This window comes from Ambystoma mexicanum, chromosome 6q (genome assembly GCF_040938575.1).
Source record: "Ambystoma mexicanum isolate Mex_15411 chromosome 6q, UKY_AmexF1_1, whole genome shotgun sequence".
Lineage (NCBI taxonomy): Eukaryota > Metazoa > Chordata > Amphibia > Caudata > Ambystomatidae > Ambystoma > Ambystoma mexicanum.
In genome coordinates, this window is record NC_090937.1 from 381229832 (window position 1) to 381248753 (window position 18922).

At 45.0% G+C, this 18922-nt stretch overlaps 1 protein-coding gene across 3 annotated transcripts in view; it reads right to left on the minus strand.

Moving 5' to 3' along the window:
• The window catches only part of LEF1 (lymphoid enhancer binding factor 1), a 309404-nt gene that overhangs the window by 221657 nt on the left and 68825 nt on the right, over positions 1 to 18922 (minus strand). For all 3 annotated transcript variants that reach the window (XM_069630866.1, XM_069630867.1, XM_069630868.1), the window contains exon 3: positions 15966 to 16099. In XM_069630866.1, the coding sequence (XP_069486967.1) occupies positions 15966 to 16099 (134 nt within the window). The remainder of the gene's footprint in view (positions 1 to 15965; positions 16100 to 18922) is intronic.

Below are 18922 nucleotides of genomic sequence, written 5' to 3' on the forward strand. Positions count from 1 at the left end.
TGACAAACAGGATCACACCATGTCATCTCAGAAGGGGGAGGGCAAAACCTTCTCTCTGCTATGGGCCGCCTAATTAACTAACAAAGGCTCCATGGATCTGCGCTGTCCGTTTGTTTACCTCTGCTGGTGGTGCCAGCTTTGCATACTAAGCAGAGTTTAGTTCAAACAGGCCCACATGGGGCCTGGCTGCAGAGGCTAACAAAGGAGACAGGAAACCCCCACAACTTTTGATATGCATCTGTGTCAACCTGAAGCCAGCACCCGCCTCTCAGTATCATGGGCAGTGAACTGTCATGTCTGGGACAGCTATTTACAGTAGTCACACCTGCAGGGGACCCCATTCAGAAGGTATGAGAATGTGGATTGATGGAGACAGAAAGTCTTTTCTCGCCGCAACTTCAAGGGCGACCTTCCGCTTTTATCAGGAACCACAGAGAGCTCAACTAACCAGAAAGACCCTTTGATCCACAACAGACAGAAAGATGGGTGGGACTTAGTATTACATGTTTTCACACCTTTACCTTTACTGTTGTAAAGCACTCTGGTTATAACCTCATGCATACAGGAGATTGTTGGTGGGAACCCAGGATTTGTTCATTAAGGTAGGTTTAGACTACACCAATCACTGTGGCCCATTTGATTTTAAGAAAGAGCTGAGCCCCTCTGTTATGCAGATCCTCTGAAGACTTTGCAAAGAGTAGCAAGAACAACTCAGCATTGGACCCTGGCTGAAGGTACAGTCTGCCTTACATCTTCCGCCAGTGAAGGAAGGCCAAGACATCCAAGAGGGAAGCAGGATCCCTCCCCTAAACATCTCCCAGGGAACAGAGGGAGATACTGAATCCAGAGAACCCTCCAGCAGCTCCAGAACAAGTACCCAGCAAGCACAGAGTGTGACCTGCTAGACTCTACAGCAAGCTTTCTAGGCGGGAAGTACCAGAGAGTCTCTGAACCAAACCAAGGACAAGGCAGCTGCCTGCAACACTCTCCTCAGCATTTGGCTGTCTGCCTTAAAGGACAACACAAGCCCAGTGAAGAAGCTAGGAGGAGTGCATCGACAAGCATTTACTGACATCCGCCTTAGAGGACATTTTCAAGCCAGTCGAGCCCCTCGAGCTGGAACCCACTGCACCTCTAACTGTTGTTATGTAGCAGTCGCTAAAGCAGTCCGTGACGCCTTAACCAGTGCTTCAGACCCACCGACCAGCACTGAGACAACAATTCCTGACCCTGAGCCACCGTGTAGGCCATCCTGCAGTCGTCCGTCCAGGCTCACTCCCCGAAGTCTCTGCCGCCTCATATCTGCAGCTGTCTCCCATTTGAACTCTGTCGCCAAAGCTGCAGGGTGCCCTGAAACCGACTCGACACTGTCAAGCACCAAGAACTTCTACAAGCACAAGGTACATTGTGGTTCTGTCCCCCTGGTCCTTCTCTGAAGGCCCCTAGTGACCTTTTACGACCCATTGCTCGCTTTGTGTTGAAACCAAGCATCCTTGAACTATTACGATTAATTACTTTACTGACTACCCTCCGGTCAGTATCCAGAGTGCATCCCTTTTCCTTCTTTTAAACTGTCTGTCCTCTGCATTCCTTTACAGGGTGGGTTGTATTTTGTAGTGTGGTAGAACTGTCTGTTGTGATAATCATAAAGTACATATTTGTATACAACCTTGACTGGACAGTCCCTTTTATCATTGGGCAATAATTGTATTTTTGTTGTGTTGCAACTAACCAACGATCCACGACCTTGTGGAGATAAGCCTGCTGTTCCATCCATGTTACCAAAATTGGACAAGGACTTTTATAATTTGCTTGTGTTTCCAATCTTTTCGGATCAAGTTTCCTAGAGGTGTGGGGTTGATTGATGGTTTAGAAACTGATATTGATCCCAGGACCACTGGTGCCCCGGAAGTTGATTCGTCACAGTGACCCAACTGGTCATTGCATGGGGAAGAAGGGCCAATCCTAACACTTAGGGCAGCATCCAATGAGTAGTAGTGGTCAGACACATCCATCAATATTTATCATCAGCTACACAATGATGCGTTACGTGTGTAGGTTACATGTTTTCCATCCGTCACCGTTTGTTCCCGTTTGATTTGCAGCAGGTTGAAGTACGGTAAAAACAATTCTTGACACTGACTTGACACAAAGAACCTGGAAAGAACCGGTGCCTGAAAATAAACAGTGACCTGTAACCTTGAAGGAAACACTTGACATAGTGACCTGGAAGTAATTCACTGCTCCACTATTTATTCAGAGGTCATATAATTAGTGTCAGAATGGGTCAAAGTGACATGTATAATATGAACAGAGTGTCTCAAGTTTACTTCTATTTTAGTTTAAATAAACCCTGCAACATATTTTATCGCATAAACAGCCGAGTAGCCTAAATTCTTTCCAGGTGCAGCAGCCTTCCATCCGAGGGGTGTCATGCCTGAAGGCCAAAAGCATGAGAAACAGTTTAAAGACCAGATGCCTCCTTGGCCTCTTGCTCTCCCACTCTTACTTTAAGGAGGATTGCGAGAGGTCGACCTCACACATCGAAGCGCCTAATGGCACTTAGAATGTCTTTGCCAGCATCGTGGGCACATTTTCAGGATGCTTCTGCGAGCTTGGATTCCCAGGAGCAGGGGAAGCAGGTCAGCCACGGATTGAAGTACAGGGCAACAAAGTAGGCACAGAGGAAGGGCCGTTTCCTATCGCTCTTCCGGGAAAATGTTTGCACCTCCATTAGGATGGCCCAAAGGATGCCTTAGGGTGAATTACGGTTAATTCGCCAGGTACTGTGGCCAGGAGGGCAGCTAGGTAATGACCACGACCCTATGCACTGCTCGGTGCCATATGCAATGCTGGTGATGGAATTTGTGTGAATACGTTGGGGCGGGGTGCAGGCAAGGAGTAATTAGGATCGATGGTATAATGCGATATATATGACAATAATAACACATTTTTCTACAGAGCTGCACACCGAATCCCGCCCGCAGCTAAATGATCCAAAAACAGGTGCTATTATCATTGCGCTAAATGGCAGGCTGTACCCACCAGTAATGGCCCACCAGCCTGACCATAAGCGTGAGATTTGAATTCTTCATTGCTTGTTTTTAACTTTCGTACTCTTCCGCGCCTCTCGAAGTGGCTCCCTTGCCTCCATTGAGGTAGATGATCTACATGCTCCCCGATCTTCCCCTAAACTCCGCTCAGGCAAAGCAGAGCTGTGCGAATGGAAAGGGGTGCATTAACCATTTTGGCTTGTAAGTCCGCAGACCACTGGCCACCATGCTGGTCTCTTATAGAGCCACGAACACAGTTGGCGCTCATGTGACAAACCTCTTCTCCATTAATGGGGTTGACCAGGGGATTGTCGCCACACCACTACTGTTCCCAGTATCACATGGTGAGTGGTGGCCACGCCAACCGTCGTCCCAAGTCACAGACAGCGCACTTGGATAATATTTTTTTTAAAAAATACTGCAAGGGTCACTGTGCGCTCCAACAATCCTGTTTCCTAGCTCTAGTTTGTGGGCAGACTAGTAAATGTGTGACCATGGACAGTGTACCAGGTGCCACCCGTGGATGAGTAATCGGGATGATGCTGGCATGAGATTTAGTCTTGGTCTGTGGTTCCATGCAGAGGGGAGGTGGGGACCATAAGGGGAGTCAAAACCGTGGCAATGAAAAATGTAACAGATTTTATATACACACACAAAAACACTTTAACACACCTGGGACCAATTAGTTGGGGGTCATGTACAGGGGCTCTATTTAAACTGCGAGGCGATTCCGGTGAGTGTGGGCGTTGGGAAAAAGAGCCAAAGGAGCACACAAGGAGAGGTTTAGAGAGCAGAACAAACACGAAGAGAGAGAAAGAGTCAAGAGATTGCAGAGGCAGAAGGTGTGAGGAGCAGCGTTAGGGAGTGAAAAGGTGGATGGAGGAGCAAAGGAAGAGAGACAGAGAGATGTGGCTGCAGGTGATCTTAAAGGAGCGGAGGAAAGACAGAGAAGGGTGGCTGTAGAGAAGAGACAGAGCGAGGCAGCCAGAGGTGACATTAAAGGAGGAAAGGAGTGGAGACAGGGAGAGCTGGGTGCAAGTGATAATAGAGGTGTTAATGAGTAGAAATAGAGAGAGTCGACTGTAGGTGTTCACGGAGGGGAAACTGAGCATGGTGGCTATAGGAGAAGTCAAAAGGGAGGGAAGGAGAGCCCAAGTGACTTTGCTGAAGTCAGAGAAGCGGAACCTAAGCCTGAAAAGGTGGGACATTTGAGGAAAGAGATGGACTATAAGGTGGTATGATGAAAAGGGGGTAAAGCACAAAGTGAGGAAAGGAGACAGCAATTAGGAAAGGTTCCCTTAGATAAGAGCATGTGGTGAGAAATCAAGAAGGAAGGAGAGGGTAGGAAGATGGGCAGTATTGCCAGGACTCTTGGACATGGAGGTGTCAAGACATCGAAGGGGAACTCTGTAGGTAGAAACTGTGAAGGGGCCTTTGTGGCTAAAATGGTGGGGCTTTCAGAAGTTGAGAGGTTCTGCTCCACTTTTGACCTCAAAGGAGCTATGTCTGGACATATCCAGACTCTGTGATTGAGAGGGATGTTATCACCCCCAAGTGAGCAACACTGAAGGTTAAGAAAGCAGGCAGACTAAGAAGGATAGCTGTAGACACTTAACCCTCCTCCCCGACTGAGAATATGTTCTTTTATAAAGTGCCGAATCACCACTGCAGTAGTTTCTAAGATCATAGGCTTATCCATGGGGTTGTATATTGGGGCTCCGCCAGAGGTATGCAGACCGTAGTCTGCAGAATAAAAATAAGCAGGGCAAGGAACGATAAAAGGATGGTAAAGAAATAGTTGCTTAAAAAAAAGGCAGTGATAGATGCAGTGGGGAAAAGATGTTGTGATAGTATTGGTGCATGCAGTCCTGAGATTTGACCCATAGTTCTAAAATGCAAAATATAAGTACATACCTTAAGTGTTGTGCTACGTGGATTATGTTTCCAAAGGAAATTGGAATTTAGTACGCAATTTAATGTAAGAAATGGATATCCTGCAAAAGGATCGCTGGATTGTGCATTGCAAACCTCAGATAATTTTGTCTCAATCTAGAGGTATTTGTAGCACCCCAGAAACTTTTAGTTGAAGCCAATTACATATTTGAGCACAAAGTCTACAGGAGGTCCAGGGGAAACAATTTTGTTGGTAAATTACTTTTCATAAGTTTGGTCCATTCTGTAACTATTCCCAATAAAATAGTTTCTGTTATTCAACACGCCTGTGTCTGAGTTATATTTACCTACTTGCCTATAAAAACATATGTTGTCAGAAGTGAGATCAATTGGCCTAGATATGACAGATCAACTCAGTGCTGAATTTCACTGAATACTGGCATGGTAGATCGGACCGCCTATGTTTCTATTTGGGTTCAAAAAGGTGAACCCAAACAAAAGCCCACACCCTATTGTTTCTCACACTTTAAGCCTTATGGTCCTTCTACTCCCAGGGTATTGCCAGGCCCAACCAATCTACCCGATGTCACGTCAGGTTTCAAAGAAGACGCCAACACTCAAAGTAATCCCAGCACCGGAAGTTCCTAGGCTTTGCTCCTTGTCTAGTGGAGGAAGACAAGGAAGTTGTCCCATTCGTCTGCTTCATAATTCCAGAAAAAAAGGGACCGGTTTGAAATCCACATGAATGTAACAAGACCCAAACCCAGGTCCCAAAAGCATTGATTATGGACAGCGCGAGACACCACTTTGGAGTCTTACTCATGGAGGACAGGACATACAACTGGCAAATTTGTAAACCCAGAACATCACGTTATGTGTGTTTGTTGTAATTAAAAAATATATGGTTTTTTTCATTGCAACAGCGCACTTTATCTTAGAACATCATGGCAGCTCAAACAAGAGCTCATAGAATTGAGAGAAATCCCGAAGAACCGAGGACAGGTGTACAAGCCGTCATACAAAAACATGGATAAGCCTTTCTCGTCACAAAATCTAGGGCTGTTTAGCTTTCCCCATTCAGAAAGCCTTGTCTATAGTCTCGGACAAGAAAGCTGGAATCTGAACACATTTCTCTCCATACGCAAATTGCCTGCTGCGTATAGTTGTGGGGTGAAGGCCTAAAGAAATTCCTTTCAACAGCCTTGCGAAGCACGCTCATCTGCGTTTACATTTTACTGCTAGAATGATGTGAAAACACACTACCCTTCCTTTTTAAAGCTTATAACATGCCCATCGTTTTGTTCCTGCCCAGGAGTCACGACCACGTGCATTAGAGCTATAATCAAGGGCATCTAGTGCTCCTCACACAAGAACACATCCGCCTGCTATGTAGTAACAATATTCCGCTAGCCAACCACAGTAGCATGTTGCCCTCTAGCACTGACTTACTCCTGCTCTCTCCACAGGGCGTGAGTCAGCACATTTGAGTCTAAATGAACACAAACAAGCACTTCCCCCCATCTTCCAGCCTATCCTGCCCCTCATCAGTAATGAATGAATGAATGCTCAGCTTGTGTCTATCTGCTCCCACTTCTCCCTCCTATGTTACCCTTCCCCACTCGTTTCCTCTGCAGGCTCTGCTCTGGATAACACAGGAGGGGGACAATGGACCAACGTGGAGAGACGCCCATGGTCTGGGAGACCACTATGATGTTAACCAGCACATTATACCATGCTACTTGCTTTGACATCATTTTTAGGTTGCCATGGTCCCCATGTGATCACTTCGGTTTCACTTGGGAGCCCTTTCCTCCGGATAAAGTCTGCATTTGGTTAATCCGTTTATTAAGTCTCTAGCCCTCAGAGGAGTATGCAACTCGTGCGGAAAGAACAAACCCAAATCACCTGTGAAAGAAGCCTAAAACATACAGATTTCTATACAAAAAAAGTCCCCCAAAAAGGCCAATCCAACACAATGATTACAAAAATAAAAATAAACAAACTGACAAAGACCATGAAGTCAACATTAATTTAAAGAAACCGAACACATTATTAATGTTTAAACCTTAAAAAGAATCATAAAACGACAAATGCAGACAGAAAATGCATATGGTCGTTTATTCAAAAGTATGGAAAAAGAGATCACTGGATCATTTCCTCTTTGGCAGAATTTCTTTGTATTACTTAAGATTTGTAATTGATTTTTAAAAAAATCTTAATTTTGAAAATGTTTACTTTAACAATACACGTATACACTTGATATATATATTATCGCGCCACGGCTTTTGAACAATAATATGAACCTATTCTATACCAGGATAGGCACTGTGCTGTGTTCCGTCTCTCTAAATCTGTGAGTGGGATTGGCAGGGCTTTACCTAATTTTCAGGTATACAGACATTAATGAAACTAGCTTTTGAGTGCTACCAGAAATGATAAAGCAAGAATATGTATTTTAGGCAAAGCCTGGGCTGGTAATATCTATGATAAGCCTTCTTTTTGCCAGCCAGACTCAAGTAAGATCAATGCTACCTTTCATCTGTCGGGGGAAAGCGCAAAATTAAAAGTAGCTTTAATTGGGCCAGAGAGAAATGTGTGATGAGCTTTGGGATCAAAACAAACAAAACAGGTGCTAATCAAATTGCAACTAACTACAGCTGCATTGATTTGTTTAACATATACTTTATAAGCATTTCCTGTGAGAACGCAATCACATGTCGATAGGATACGATATCGATCCCCATTAAGACAAACTGCGCATCAGAATAAGAATAGTCAGGCGCATCTCGTGGAAAGGAAGAGCTAGGTGAGGCTCCCAGGAGATCAGGATATGCTTGTGACCCTCTCTGATCTGCACAAGCTCCCTTGCACCTCAATCGCAAATCCTAAAATGGGAGTAGATCTAGAGAGAGGCACGTACAAATGTGATTCACAAAGATGTGTTCAAGGCTCACATTTTTGGGGTTTACAATTAAATACCCGGAAATACAGACATCTCATCATTTGCCACAGTAGAAATATTTCTGAATCAGGTCCAGTGCGCCAGATAAGATTTTGAAGTTGGAGAATTTTACTCCCTATTTTTAAAGGTTGGGAGTAAAATGATTTTTAGGGAGTAGAAAAAGTAAGTACCATTCCCAGTGGGAGTATTTCATAAGTGAGTAGAAATATGTTTGAACTATAAAACAGAAATGTATTTGTAATATATATGTATTTGCACCTAGTTATTCAATCACATTGAAATATACATTTTAACTACTTCAGATCAGGCAGTTGTAATAGAAGTTTCTTCCTGTGGCACTACGTGTACTACTGTGTACACAACTATGCATGGAGGTGTGTGGGCGAAAGCAGAGGGACAAGAGCCTATGTGCCAGTTTCCTATTTTTTGTTGGGAGTATTTTTACTCATATACACTAATACAATCACGCTGCGCCAATCGCCATGAGTTTCATGCATAAGTGCATGTAATTTATTCAAATGAGAGTCAGCCTTCGTTGTCAGGGATTGTGCCGAAAGGCTGGGAGTTTAATTGTGCAGTCGCAATAGCGAAGGAATATACAGAACTGGGAACACATTTCTTTGTCATTACGGCAACCAAGCCAATTGATATCTGTGAGAACAGAAGCCTCAGAAGAAGAGCGGTGACTCGAAACACGTGTCAGGCTGACTCTCATTTGAATAAATCACATGCACTTATGCATGAATGAAACCCATGGCGATTGGTGCAGTGTGATTGTATTAGTGTATATACATATTCCTTTACCTGTGGAGTATTAGGCAAAATACCCACGACATACACTCACCCGCTGCCATCCAAGCACTATTTTTATTGTGCAAGCGCTTGGGTCTCTTTGTCTTTTGTGCCATTTTTTCTTGGACTATTTTTACTCCCCGTTTTTCTTTTTTGGGAGTATTTACCAATTTTTTAAGGGAGTGAAAGTGGCCGATACACCCCTTATCGGTTAGGCTGCTCGGGCGCCTAGTGTTTGATTTAGAGAGTCATTACTAGCAGCAGGCCCCTGAAGCTACTCAATCTCCTGCATTTAGAGTGTATGCACAATTAATTTGTCTGAGAAAAACGTGCATAGCATGGGCATCAGTGGATATTTTTATCATCATTATTTGGTCCTTGTGAAAACTGAATTTTAAAATGTGTTGAATTTATAAACTCAAACCTTTCAACAATTCTCTACCCAGCTGCTTTATCTGAGGGGAACCTCCTCTCCCCCACAAAAAAATACACGTTTTCTATCCTTCGAACATCTCGATTGAAATTCACACGTATCAAGAACAAAAAGCGCCTCCACGCTGCCTTTTTCTGTTATTAGTGAGGCACATGCCCTTCTCTGCCCATGACGTTTTGTAAAAAGGGGGTTGAATTTTTAAGAGGAAAGGCACTGGGCCAATTTGAGGCAAAATAGGGAGAGACTCGTAGATAAGAGTAAGGATGTGTTATGAATGATTTGAACATTTTCCCAACAGAAGTGAAACACAATAACGCTATGTTTTATCCATGACCTCGGTTAACACCATTATCCATTTGCAAGGAAGGGCTCCTGAGTAAGTAACATTTCTGAGGCCCTTTTTTAAGTTCTGGAGGAGAAGAGTAGTTTTTTGTGTATCTAATAGTTATTGAATTGGTACTGGCTACTATCATGCATGCTACCTACCTAGGAATTCTTGATGTTCAGATGGGTCTTTCTGCAATGAAGCACTGGAGCCACTGCTGCAGACTTTCACCCTGCCCTTCTCCTAATAAGGTGGGTGAGGCTGTGTCCTTGTCGCTCTGCCCTCAAACCCGTAAGGGATGTCATCCTCCAGGAGGAGAGGGCTTCCCTTGGAGAGGAGGCGAAATTGGCTGACAGACCACAAAGGACAGACCACAACCAAGAACGTTGGAAGATACTATCGAGTGGCAACTGAAGACTCACGCCAGAGGCATCATCAAAGTAACCGATTTACTAACCTACTTCCCCCCTTTCCTGCTCCTCAAACATAACCAACGCCACTATTCATGACTAGGAGTTAGCCACACTACACATAGACACACCAAGAACAAATCCAATGCTCACACCCAAACCTCTCTCTGAGACTCTGAAAACAACCTTAGAGGGAACACCCTTGAACAAAGTGCATAAATCAATTGACACTACACAAACACACACTAACACAGTACATTCAAACACCTAACAGTCATCCACGACTCTGGACCCATTATGGATAAAACTAAGCAGAGCGCACATCTGCAAACCCCTCCCTAACATCAAATGATACATACCGCAACACAAACACTAGCACACATCTGAGGAACTGAGTCCTACCCATACGGTTACAACACGCGGGGGGGGGCTCCCAAACCAATTCCCATATGCCAGACAAGGCTCACAGATGCCAGTTCTTCCTGATTCTGAACCTATCCTATCATCCTATCCCCACTAACACACCCAGCCCTCTGCTCTTGCAGAGCCACGTGAGTGCCTGGAGAATGCACTTGGGTGGTAGCCGTGCGTGGTATAAATCAACATAACATAACATAACATAACAATGTAATCGGGTTGATGCCAGACTTTATCGGGACTCTTTAGTGTAAATATGAGAAATGAGTTGGGTAAATTCTACCTGGCTCATGATGGGAGTGTTATGCCTGCAAGTGCATTATCAGGCTGCCAGCCCCACCAATATGGCTGATCCAGACAATCCATTTTCTAATGACTCCAGGGAGAGCCTAAGAAAAGTGGGAGCTGGGTGACCTACGCAAACACCCACCACGTCCTTGCATAGATGCACCTTTAATCTGCAGCTTCTACAGCAAAGGATGTAAGGGGATGATTGTGTGTGCGCATAAGGGGCACTTGCCATTTCCCCCACTCCAGAAGGCATAGAAAAAGTGCTAGCTATCACGGAAGGCTGGGATGGAGGTGGGGGCGGGACAGTGCCATTCCAAGTCCTCTCTTTACAGCTTCTCTCATTGAGCATCCAAAACGACTAAAAGAAAAAATATGTTTGCATTTTGTTTTGAGTGGGCAAGTAAATACACTGCAGTGAGAGAGCAGCAACTCTAATAATCCTTTGCAGACGTCCCTACAGTAAGTAGTGGCTAAAAACAGCAGCAGTTGGAGATCTTTTTGAAAGGGTAGTCCAGATAGTTCTGAAAGTAAAATGCTGCCTGGGGTGTCTCGTATAAGAATTACTTCATTGTAGAGGAACTGATGAACCCAAGGGAACCCCGGCCAACCCCTAAATGTCTTTTTAGCGTTCCTATGTCCCTAGTCCTCTGATGTTGCCGAGACCTTTTAAAGAGGTAGCTTGTGGGCCTCACCATCTTAAGAAGGAGAGAGTTCCTGGTTGACGTACCTTGGGCTACCAAGGTCGGCTAAGCCCACCGCTTCACATCAAGTAGAGAGCCTGGACTTGACAGCATTTCCAGGACTCTGCAGGAGCCCTCTGTTCCAAGATGGCAACGTGTGCCAAAGCAAGTAAGGAGTTGATTTTGAAATTAGTAAAACAAACAAACTTGAAGGAGAAGCTAGGTACCAACCTGCATAAATGTCAAGAGTAGACTAATTTGATCAACAGGGGCTGTCTACAGTGACATGCAGTGTTTCCTGGACTCTTTGTCATAAAACCTTGGTCAATGCCACCATCGACAATAGATCACTCCGCCGGTGGTACTGCCAGACTCCAGAAGCCAGAGGTCTTCAAACTTTGGGGATGGCTCACCTTATGGGGGCCCAGAGGATGAATGGAGGTGGGGTAAGACTATCGGAAGGGGGCTTGGTGACTGCTTAATGGAAAATATGAGCAGTTCTTGTATTTGATGGGGCACCCCCACATAAACTTTACTGAAGGAGGATTAAGCACGAAAAGGCTTAGAACCAACTATCATAGGCAAAGCAGGCATTCATTGCGGGCCATCAACAATCATGGAAGCGCAGCGCCAACCTTTGCTGCCCATCACAATTAAAGCTCCCTGAAGGACGCTGCAGACAATTGATACCTAGTATACACAATGGTAAGCCTCAGGATATCTAAAGATTAAACCTAGCTTTTCTTCCTTCTGTGAAAATTGCATAATTAAAACAAGGAGCCGCAACTGGTGGAAACAAGAGCTGACTTGCAGCTTCCTCAAGCATTCTTTGGGATTGCAGGGGATCACATTGCATAGCCAGTGTTACGCCGCCACTGTGACACGGCCGCCATTGTAATGGAACATCTCCCTCTGCGGTGTGCTGTGTGTAGAGAGCTAGGCTCTTATCTGCAGACCTACTTTACTTACCGCATTCTTATCACCACACATCCATTTATTGTGCCATATAGCCAGCAATTATGGAGGCATAAACTCTCATTACATGATAGGCGAATGTATAAAATACAGAAAACATGTGATAAGAAAACAATTGATGTAAAAGAAGTAGAACACCTGAGTGATTGAGGATAATTGAAACACACCGTAGCTGGGGAAATTGCCTTTAGGTGCCACAGGGCTGCATAGCATTTTCAAGAATTTTGTATGTAGCACTTTGCAATAATGAACACCCAATTTCAGTTTTTAATTGCTCATAGATTTTGCTGATTTAGGGGATAAGCGCAGAAGTGGATATTTTATTTTGCCTAGGTTAACAAAATATCTTCCGTGCAACAACCTAGAAGATTCCTGGTTTCAAAACGGCAACTAATCCAAGGGACGGCACTTCATCCTTATGAGATTGTACTTGGATAAAGTCTTGCAAACATGGTACAACAATGGTTTCTGGATCACTATGAGAGGGGATATACAAACACAGGGAGCCACCCTTCAGGAGGGGTAACTCTACAGGGGCAGATAAAAGAGCCCTTTACAAGGTGTGACGCAGCCCGCCATGCCCACAAACCTCGGTAGTACATCAAGTGCTAGAGCCTATTCTCTGTGGCTCTACCCTCCCCATTGAGTTCTGTGTTTGGTGCCCATTCCTTGTGGCCTGACCCAGCCTGTGTTTTTTTTTCTTGCTAGCTTAAACCCATTTTTCAAGTCTGTTTTCTTTTTGTTAAGTCTTTCATCTTTGTCTATTGAGTCATAGCATAACGCCCCCCCGACCCTCCACCCTGTGTTACCTATCAAGGTATGTCTTGAGGCCAGATTTGCTTTTGAATCCTGGCATGGCCAGTGTAAAAAAGACTAGCTGCCAGAGATTCTGGAACTGTGTGTGAGAGAGAGATGTGACAGCACAGCTACCAGCTTCACTTGATTGTTTCCATATGGGTTAAAAAAGAAACATCACCCCCTTGCGAAAATAATGTGCCTACATGTAAACACAAGGCCTGCATCAAGCTGTGGATTTAGGCCTATACTGAAGGTTTTGCATTTATTACGTGAGATTGTTAGAGAAACTAACAGTGTTTAACAGGGTATAGCAGAATTACTTAAAAGGTCTCTAGTGTAGGAGATGGTCTTGTCAATCAATGTGAATCCTATAATTTCTTAGTCTGAGCTCGTCCTGACTCTAGGAAAAAATGTAGGACAAATGCTTGGATCGCCGCAATTGACCACCCCTCCCACCGCCCTTAGAATGGTCAAGTTTGATTGTGCGTTCTTTGACCTTCATAATGGCTCTCCGCAAAAGCTAAGGTCCCAAGCGAATCAAGGCTACATAACTTGGACTTGGTGGCGCCCAGAGAGTCATTATTGCCCTGCCCTTGCGACTCTGAATGCCAACATGGGTGCACATGGGATAATCTACCTCAGCGCGCCCGAGTAGCATTAGTACTTTTTCTTTCTTCATTGCAGCAATATATTTTGGCCTGACAAAACTACAAACGCTTTTGTGTCACAGCATTTCGATGAAGACCTCAAAGCTTTTCACATCACCAAGAGCCGTCTCTTCACAATAAAGGAAGGCACCCCTTAACAAAATGCTATTGCTGCATTCTCTGAACATTAACTTTCTAATTCAAAATGTCTCAAAATATAACCAAGTCATTAGAAGTGGAAAAAAACCTAGATGAATTTAGTGGGTGCTCCCTCACAGGATGAAGTGGATTTTATTTATAGGTTTTGAAATAAGGGCTCCCCAAGAAATCCTGGGAGGAAGCAGTGACACATTGGCACCTACCTCAAATGCTAGAGATTGTGCTGACAGCGGTAAAGTTGCATCGTGGTGTGTGCTACGTTAAGATGCGAGACAAGGGGGCGGCGTATGAAGTAATGGTCAATAAACAGGCTAGCCTGCTTTATATTAGATGGACTTATTCCTGCTCTTATTGAAATGGCCAATCCACTTATTTTTTATGCTTGCGGATTCTACAGTGCTCATACAGCCCAGAAGCCACTTCAAGCAGAGATTATAGCTCCCTCGCCACACAATGCTGCGCCAGCATTCAAAATGTGCGCCACACCACCAATGGGCGGCTGCAGAGAAAAATCATGTGCATTTCCTCTCATTCCCACCATACACTGAGCATTTCATCAGATGTCCAGGGAAATTAATGTGATCCGTGCTAACAAGGGAGCATTTTGGCCACAGGCCCCGCCGCAAGTTCTGTGCGCCGAACTGTCACCTAGAAAAATGATAAAAGTCGTTTTTCAGTCTGCATTTTGGGAAGAACACGTTTTCAATTACTAAGTGGTCCTTTTCCAAGGAGAACATTAAAACAATCTGCATTAGTTTCCTCATATTTGGCAAAATGAAATTCCACACTCATGCCAGATTGGACAAGGGAACTCAGGAAAATAGCTTGCGCTTCTGTCTCGTGAATCACCCAGCGGCAACGCCATTTATTATACTATGAGGAGCGGTGGGGCGGTGGGGGGAGTACCCCCTCATCTCCCCACCTGATTGACTCTCTTCTTGCATGCAATGGCATGCAGCAGGAAAGTGGCCCAACAGCTCAAGAGCGACAGCTCCTTTTGGGAGGCATTGGCAAGACTGATTTGCCGATAGTGGACTCCTTCTGTGATGGCGCTAAGAGACTAAAACACAAAGGAATTCAAATCTGCCGAGAGGACTCCCCACAGGTGATCACTGGTTTACAGCCACCCATCCTTCACATTTTGGTCTTATTGGAATTGGAAACGGACACAAGTGTGGCTCTTGAGACATACATTTATATGTCACACCTTCTAAATATATTGGTGGCAGGCTGGTGAAAGTGCTCACCACACACATATCACATCGTTTTTGCACCACCGACTCACAGTCACTTCCACCCTGTGTGACCTACTCTGCAACATAGCTATGCCGTGTATGTAAGCCTTGCTGTACTCAGTGCCATATGTATTCTGACTGCTATTGTTGTTGCAGACCTCTTGCTTTTGCATGACAGCAATTTGCATGCGATTGAAGAATTATACCAAACACAGCTTTGGATCACCATTTTGTAAAACACACTAAACTTCTTGGAAGCCACCCTGCATACTTCCGAGCACATGGAGCCAAGCATGACAGGCAATACTTAAATATGCACCCAGCCATGCACTCACACTGCGCCCGGGTTGAAAGCGTAATGCAAACCAAATCAGTTTCCAGGTCTGAGCGATGGCAGTACCAAGGGATGCGTTGCTGGTGGCAGCCATGTTCCTCCCTGTGCTCCAAAGATCATTGCCCAAACGTAAAGCGCTGAGATACAAACTCTAAGAAATGTAACAAGGGACTGAGTACCAACATCGTATGCAAATTGCGGATGGTTAAAAAGCTAGGACTGAATATCAGTGACATTTAAACCCTTGACACAGCTGGACTACACACCTCTTGACGAAGCCAGTGTAAGCATCCACATTTTTTTTTAACCCTGAAAAACATTATTTGCCGGACTTTTTAAGACTTGTTTCTGAAGGCACACACAGCTGAGGTCGAAGCGTCCAGCTATTCCACACGCTTGAATGCACATTTCCTAAATTAATTCCTATATGTACCTGCCCCACAGCAGCTTTGTATGCGAAATACAGTCTGTTTTAAAGGCGTTGTGCGGAAGAGTGAAGTGAAGGCGGCCTCTGCAAGGCGCGTGTCCCCCGCACGCACGGCACGCACACAATGTACTCACTGTTCTCACGATGGGCGGGGACAGGGATCCGTTGGACAGATAGGGGTCGCTGTTCACATTCGGCATCATGATGTACCCAGTGTAGCCATGGTAAGACGGGCCTTTGCTGTATAAGCCATCTGGATGTTTACCACCTGAAGAAAAAAGAAAATGCCAAAAAGGTTTAGTTTCCTTCCCCCTTTCCTCTAGGTTCTGCGAACTTAATTGGACACCCGTTAAACGAACACGCTTTTTTCTCAGACCGCTATTTAAATAAGCCTCGTCCTTTAAAGGCTACTTTGTGTTCAGTGGGAGACTTTCAAGTTTACGGCTTGAATGGGACGTTGTTATCTGGCGCGCAGCACGGGCTGGTTATCGGGATGTTGCACAGTACACGCTAAAATAACACCATTTAAAACCGGCCAAACTCTTTGTAGTTTGTTTTTCACAATCCAGTTCTCTGAGACTTATTTCATGGATTCAGGCACGAATGAGGCAAGACCAGTGAAAACTGTCAGGGAGGGGCTTCCAGCATTAACTAGCATCTCAAAATGTGGAGGTCCAACAGAATACACAAAAGGGCGGCACCTGGTGAAATTGGATCCATCAATTGTTCTCACGCATTACCCATGGGTGCAGGGCTGGGCCTTGCGGCGGCGATGCCTAGGCAGTGGAACAAAAATGTGGTGAACCCCCCGCGCGCCCCTGGTCAATGCCAGGGAGGGTGGGGGCAGTCATTTTATTTAACTCACTACTCCCTATTGTTATCAACATGCAATCCGCTCCCGCGCTGGAAAGCCCGGCGCCAGCACAAGAGCGGGGTTCATTTCAATAGGGCGCCTGCCGTGCCTTCTCCCAGCACGCAGTTCGGGGGAGTCTTTCAAGGGCTCTCCCGAGCTGGCGTGGCAGGTGGTTAGGCCGACCCTGCCTTGGTGGAACTATGGCTGGGGTATTACAGCCATTGGATGCAGGAGTGGGGAATGGAGAAATGACACTGCAGGCGCTCCCTGCAAGGGGAATGGAAAGACATTCCCGTGTTCAATCCAATAAGAATATCAGGGGCATTCTAGGGGCCGTCAATGCGCGTAGAACGTTCTATGTAATGAGGGTGACAGAACGTTCTGATTGCCTGAAAACACTCTGCTATTTGGCCAGTCTGTGGGACAAATCGTTCAGACCACTATGATTGGAGGAAATGCGGGGTGCTACGATCAAATCACACCCCTGCTTAGCCCACACAGCAGAAAAGCGCATGTGCAAAGCCGTGCATTCTATTCCTGTGGTGGAAAGGAATCCATAACGGTCATGCACCATTCCATCTGTGGGGGCAACGTTCTGCTTATCCCATATTTTATGGACATTGGGAGTCAGGCAGTATGTTTCGAGCTGGGTTGAAAACGTACGTGTAAAAAGAACCTCTTCTCACAGAAATGCTCAAGTCACGTTATTCTCAAAGGGGACCTGAGCGTTTCAGGAGGGGTTGGACAATCACGCAAAGATGCGCTGTCCAGCCCCCTTGCATGAATCACGTGCCCATAGAACCTCCTCTTCCATGCACCCACGCCTGGCCTCTGGTTAAACCCACACCAGTCGCAGGCAGCACCTCCCTCCACTCCACAGCACCAATTCCCTCACAGAGACATATTGTTACGCTGCTTGCTGTCAGCCTACCACGAGGCTTCTGAGAAGGCCAATGTACATAAAACGGCCACTTTACCCCCAAACGCGCCGGTTATTGCAATCACAAGTACTGACAGCACTTGTTGGAAAATGTAACACAAGTATTTGCCTAGTGCCTTTGTCCCGGGAGGATAGCTCAGCGGCAATGTGTTCGCCTTGAAAGCAAGAAGCAAGAAGCAACACAGGTTCGATCTGCGCTTAGAAGCCTCTGGGTATTTAAGCACGTTATAAATACACTACTAAGACAAAAAAAATGTGCAATTAAAAAACAAACAATTCCTGCAACAGCGCCTCAATGCCTGTGGGCTGTGTGAGCGCTTTAAAAATGCAAATAAAAAAGAAATGAATATGCAGGTAGCTTTATGCATCGATTTGTTTGGGTATGTACAGAAACAGAGGCAAGGCATTCCTCAGACGGCAAACTTCTGCAGCTGGCCATCAGTAATGTGAGAGGTGTATTTACCAATCCCTTCACCATGCCCCTCTTGTTGAGAAGGTTTAGCCCAACAACCTCTTTTACAACAGCCTCAAGGCTTATGTTGGGTTGAGACCAATCAAGAGGAGATCTTGGACCAGAATCTCAAAAAGCAGAACAAATGAAAGGAGCACAAAGCATGCACTTGTTTCATTTGCTCTGCTTTCAGAAATACTCAGGTCACCTTATTCTCACAGGTGACCTAAGCATTTCAGGAGGGGTTGGGCAATCGCACAAAGATGAGCTGTCCAGTTCCCTTGCATATACATTAATGTGAGATACTTTTGGCCCAAGACAAAAGGAAATGCATTGAGCCACATTGGGCCTAAAAAGTGCTAAAACTGGGAAACACACTGCTGGCTGATAGAAGCCTTGAACGTGCAGGATCTAGAAAACATACTGTGATCTGACAGACAAAAGGCAACATTTAATTTTTATACTGCCACAAAACAGAATGCTGTTTGTAAATAAAGAGACATTCATAGTGATTGGGATTTGCATGCATTTGTCAGAACTCGAGATGGCCTACTGTTCAACGCAAGTAGCTAATGTCTAAAATTGTGGCATTCACACAGAAACTGATATCATGTAAATGGAAGTGTGTGTATTTTGCAGCTTGAAATGAATATATGCAAAGAAAATGTCCCCTTGCCAAAACAATGTGAGCCTATCATGATGGAAAAGAAACATTGTTGGTTCTATGCAAGTATATTAAGAATAAACAGAAGGCCTCAAGTGTAATATACATGGAATATTTAAAGTGCATGTTTTGTGCATGGAGAAAAGCTCTGTGTTTAGCCCAGAAGAACAAGTTACTTACCAA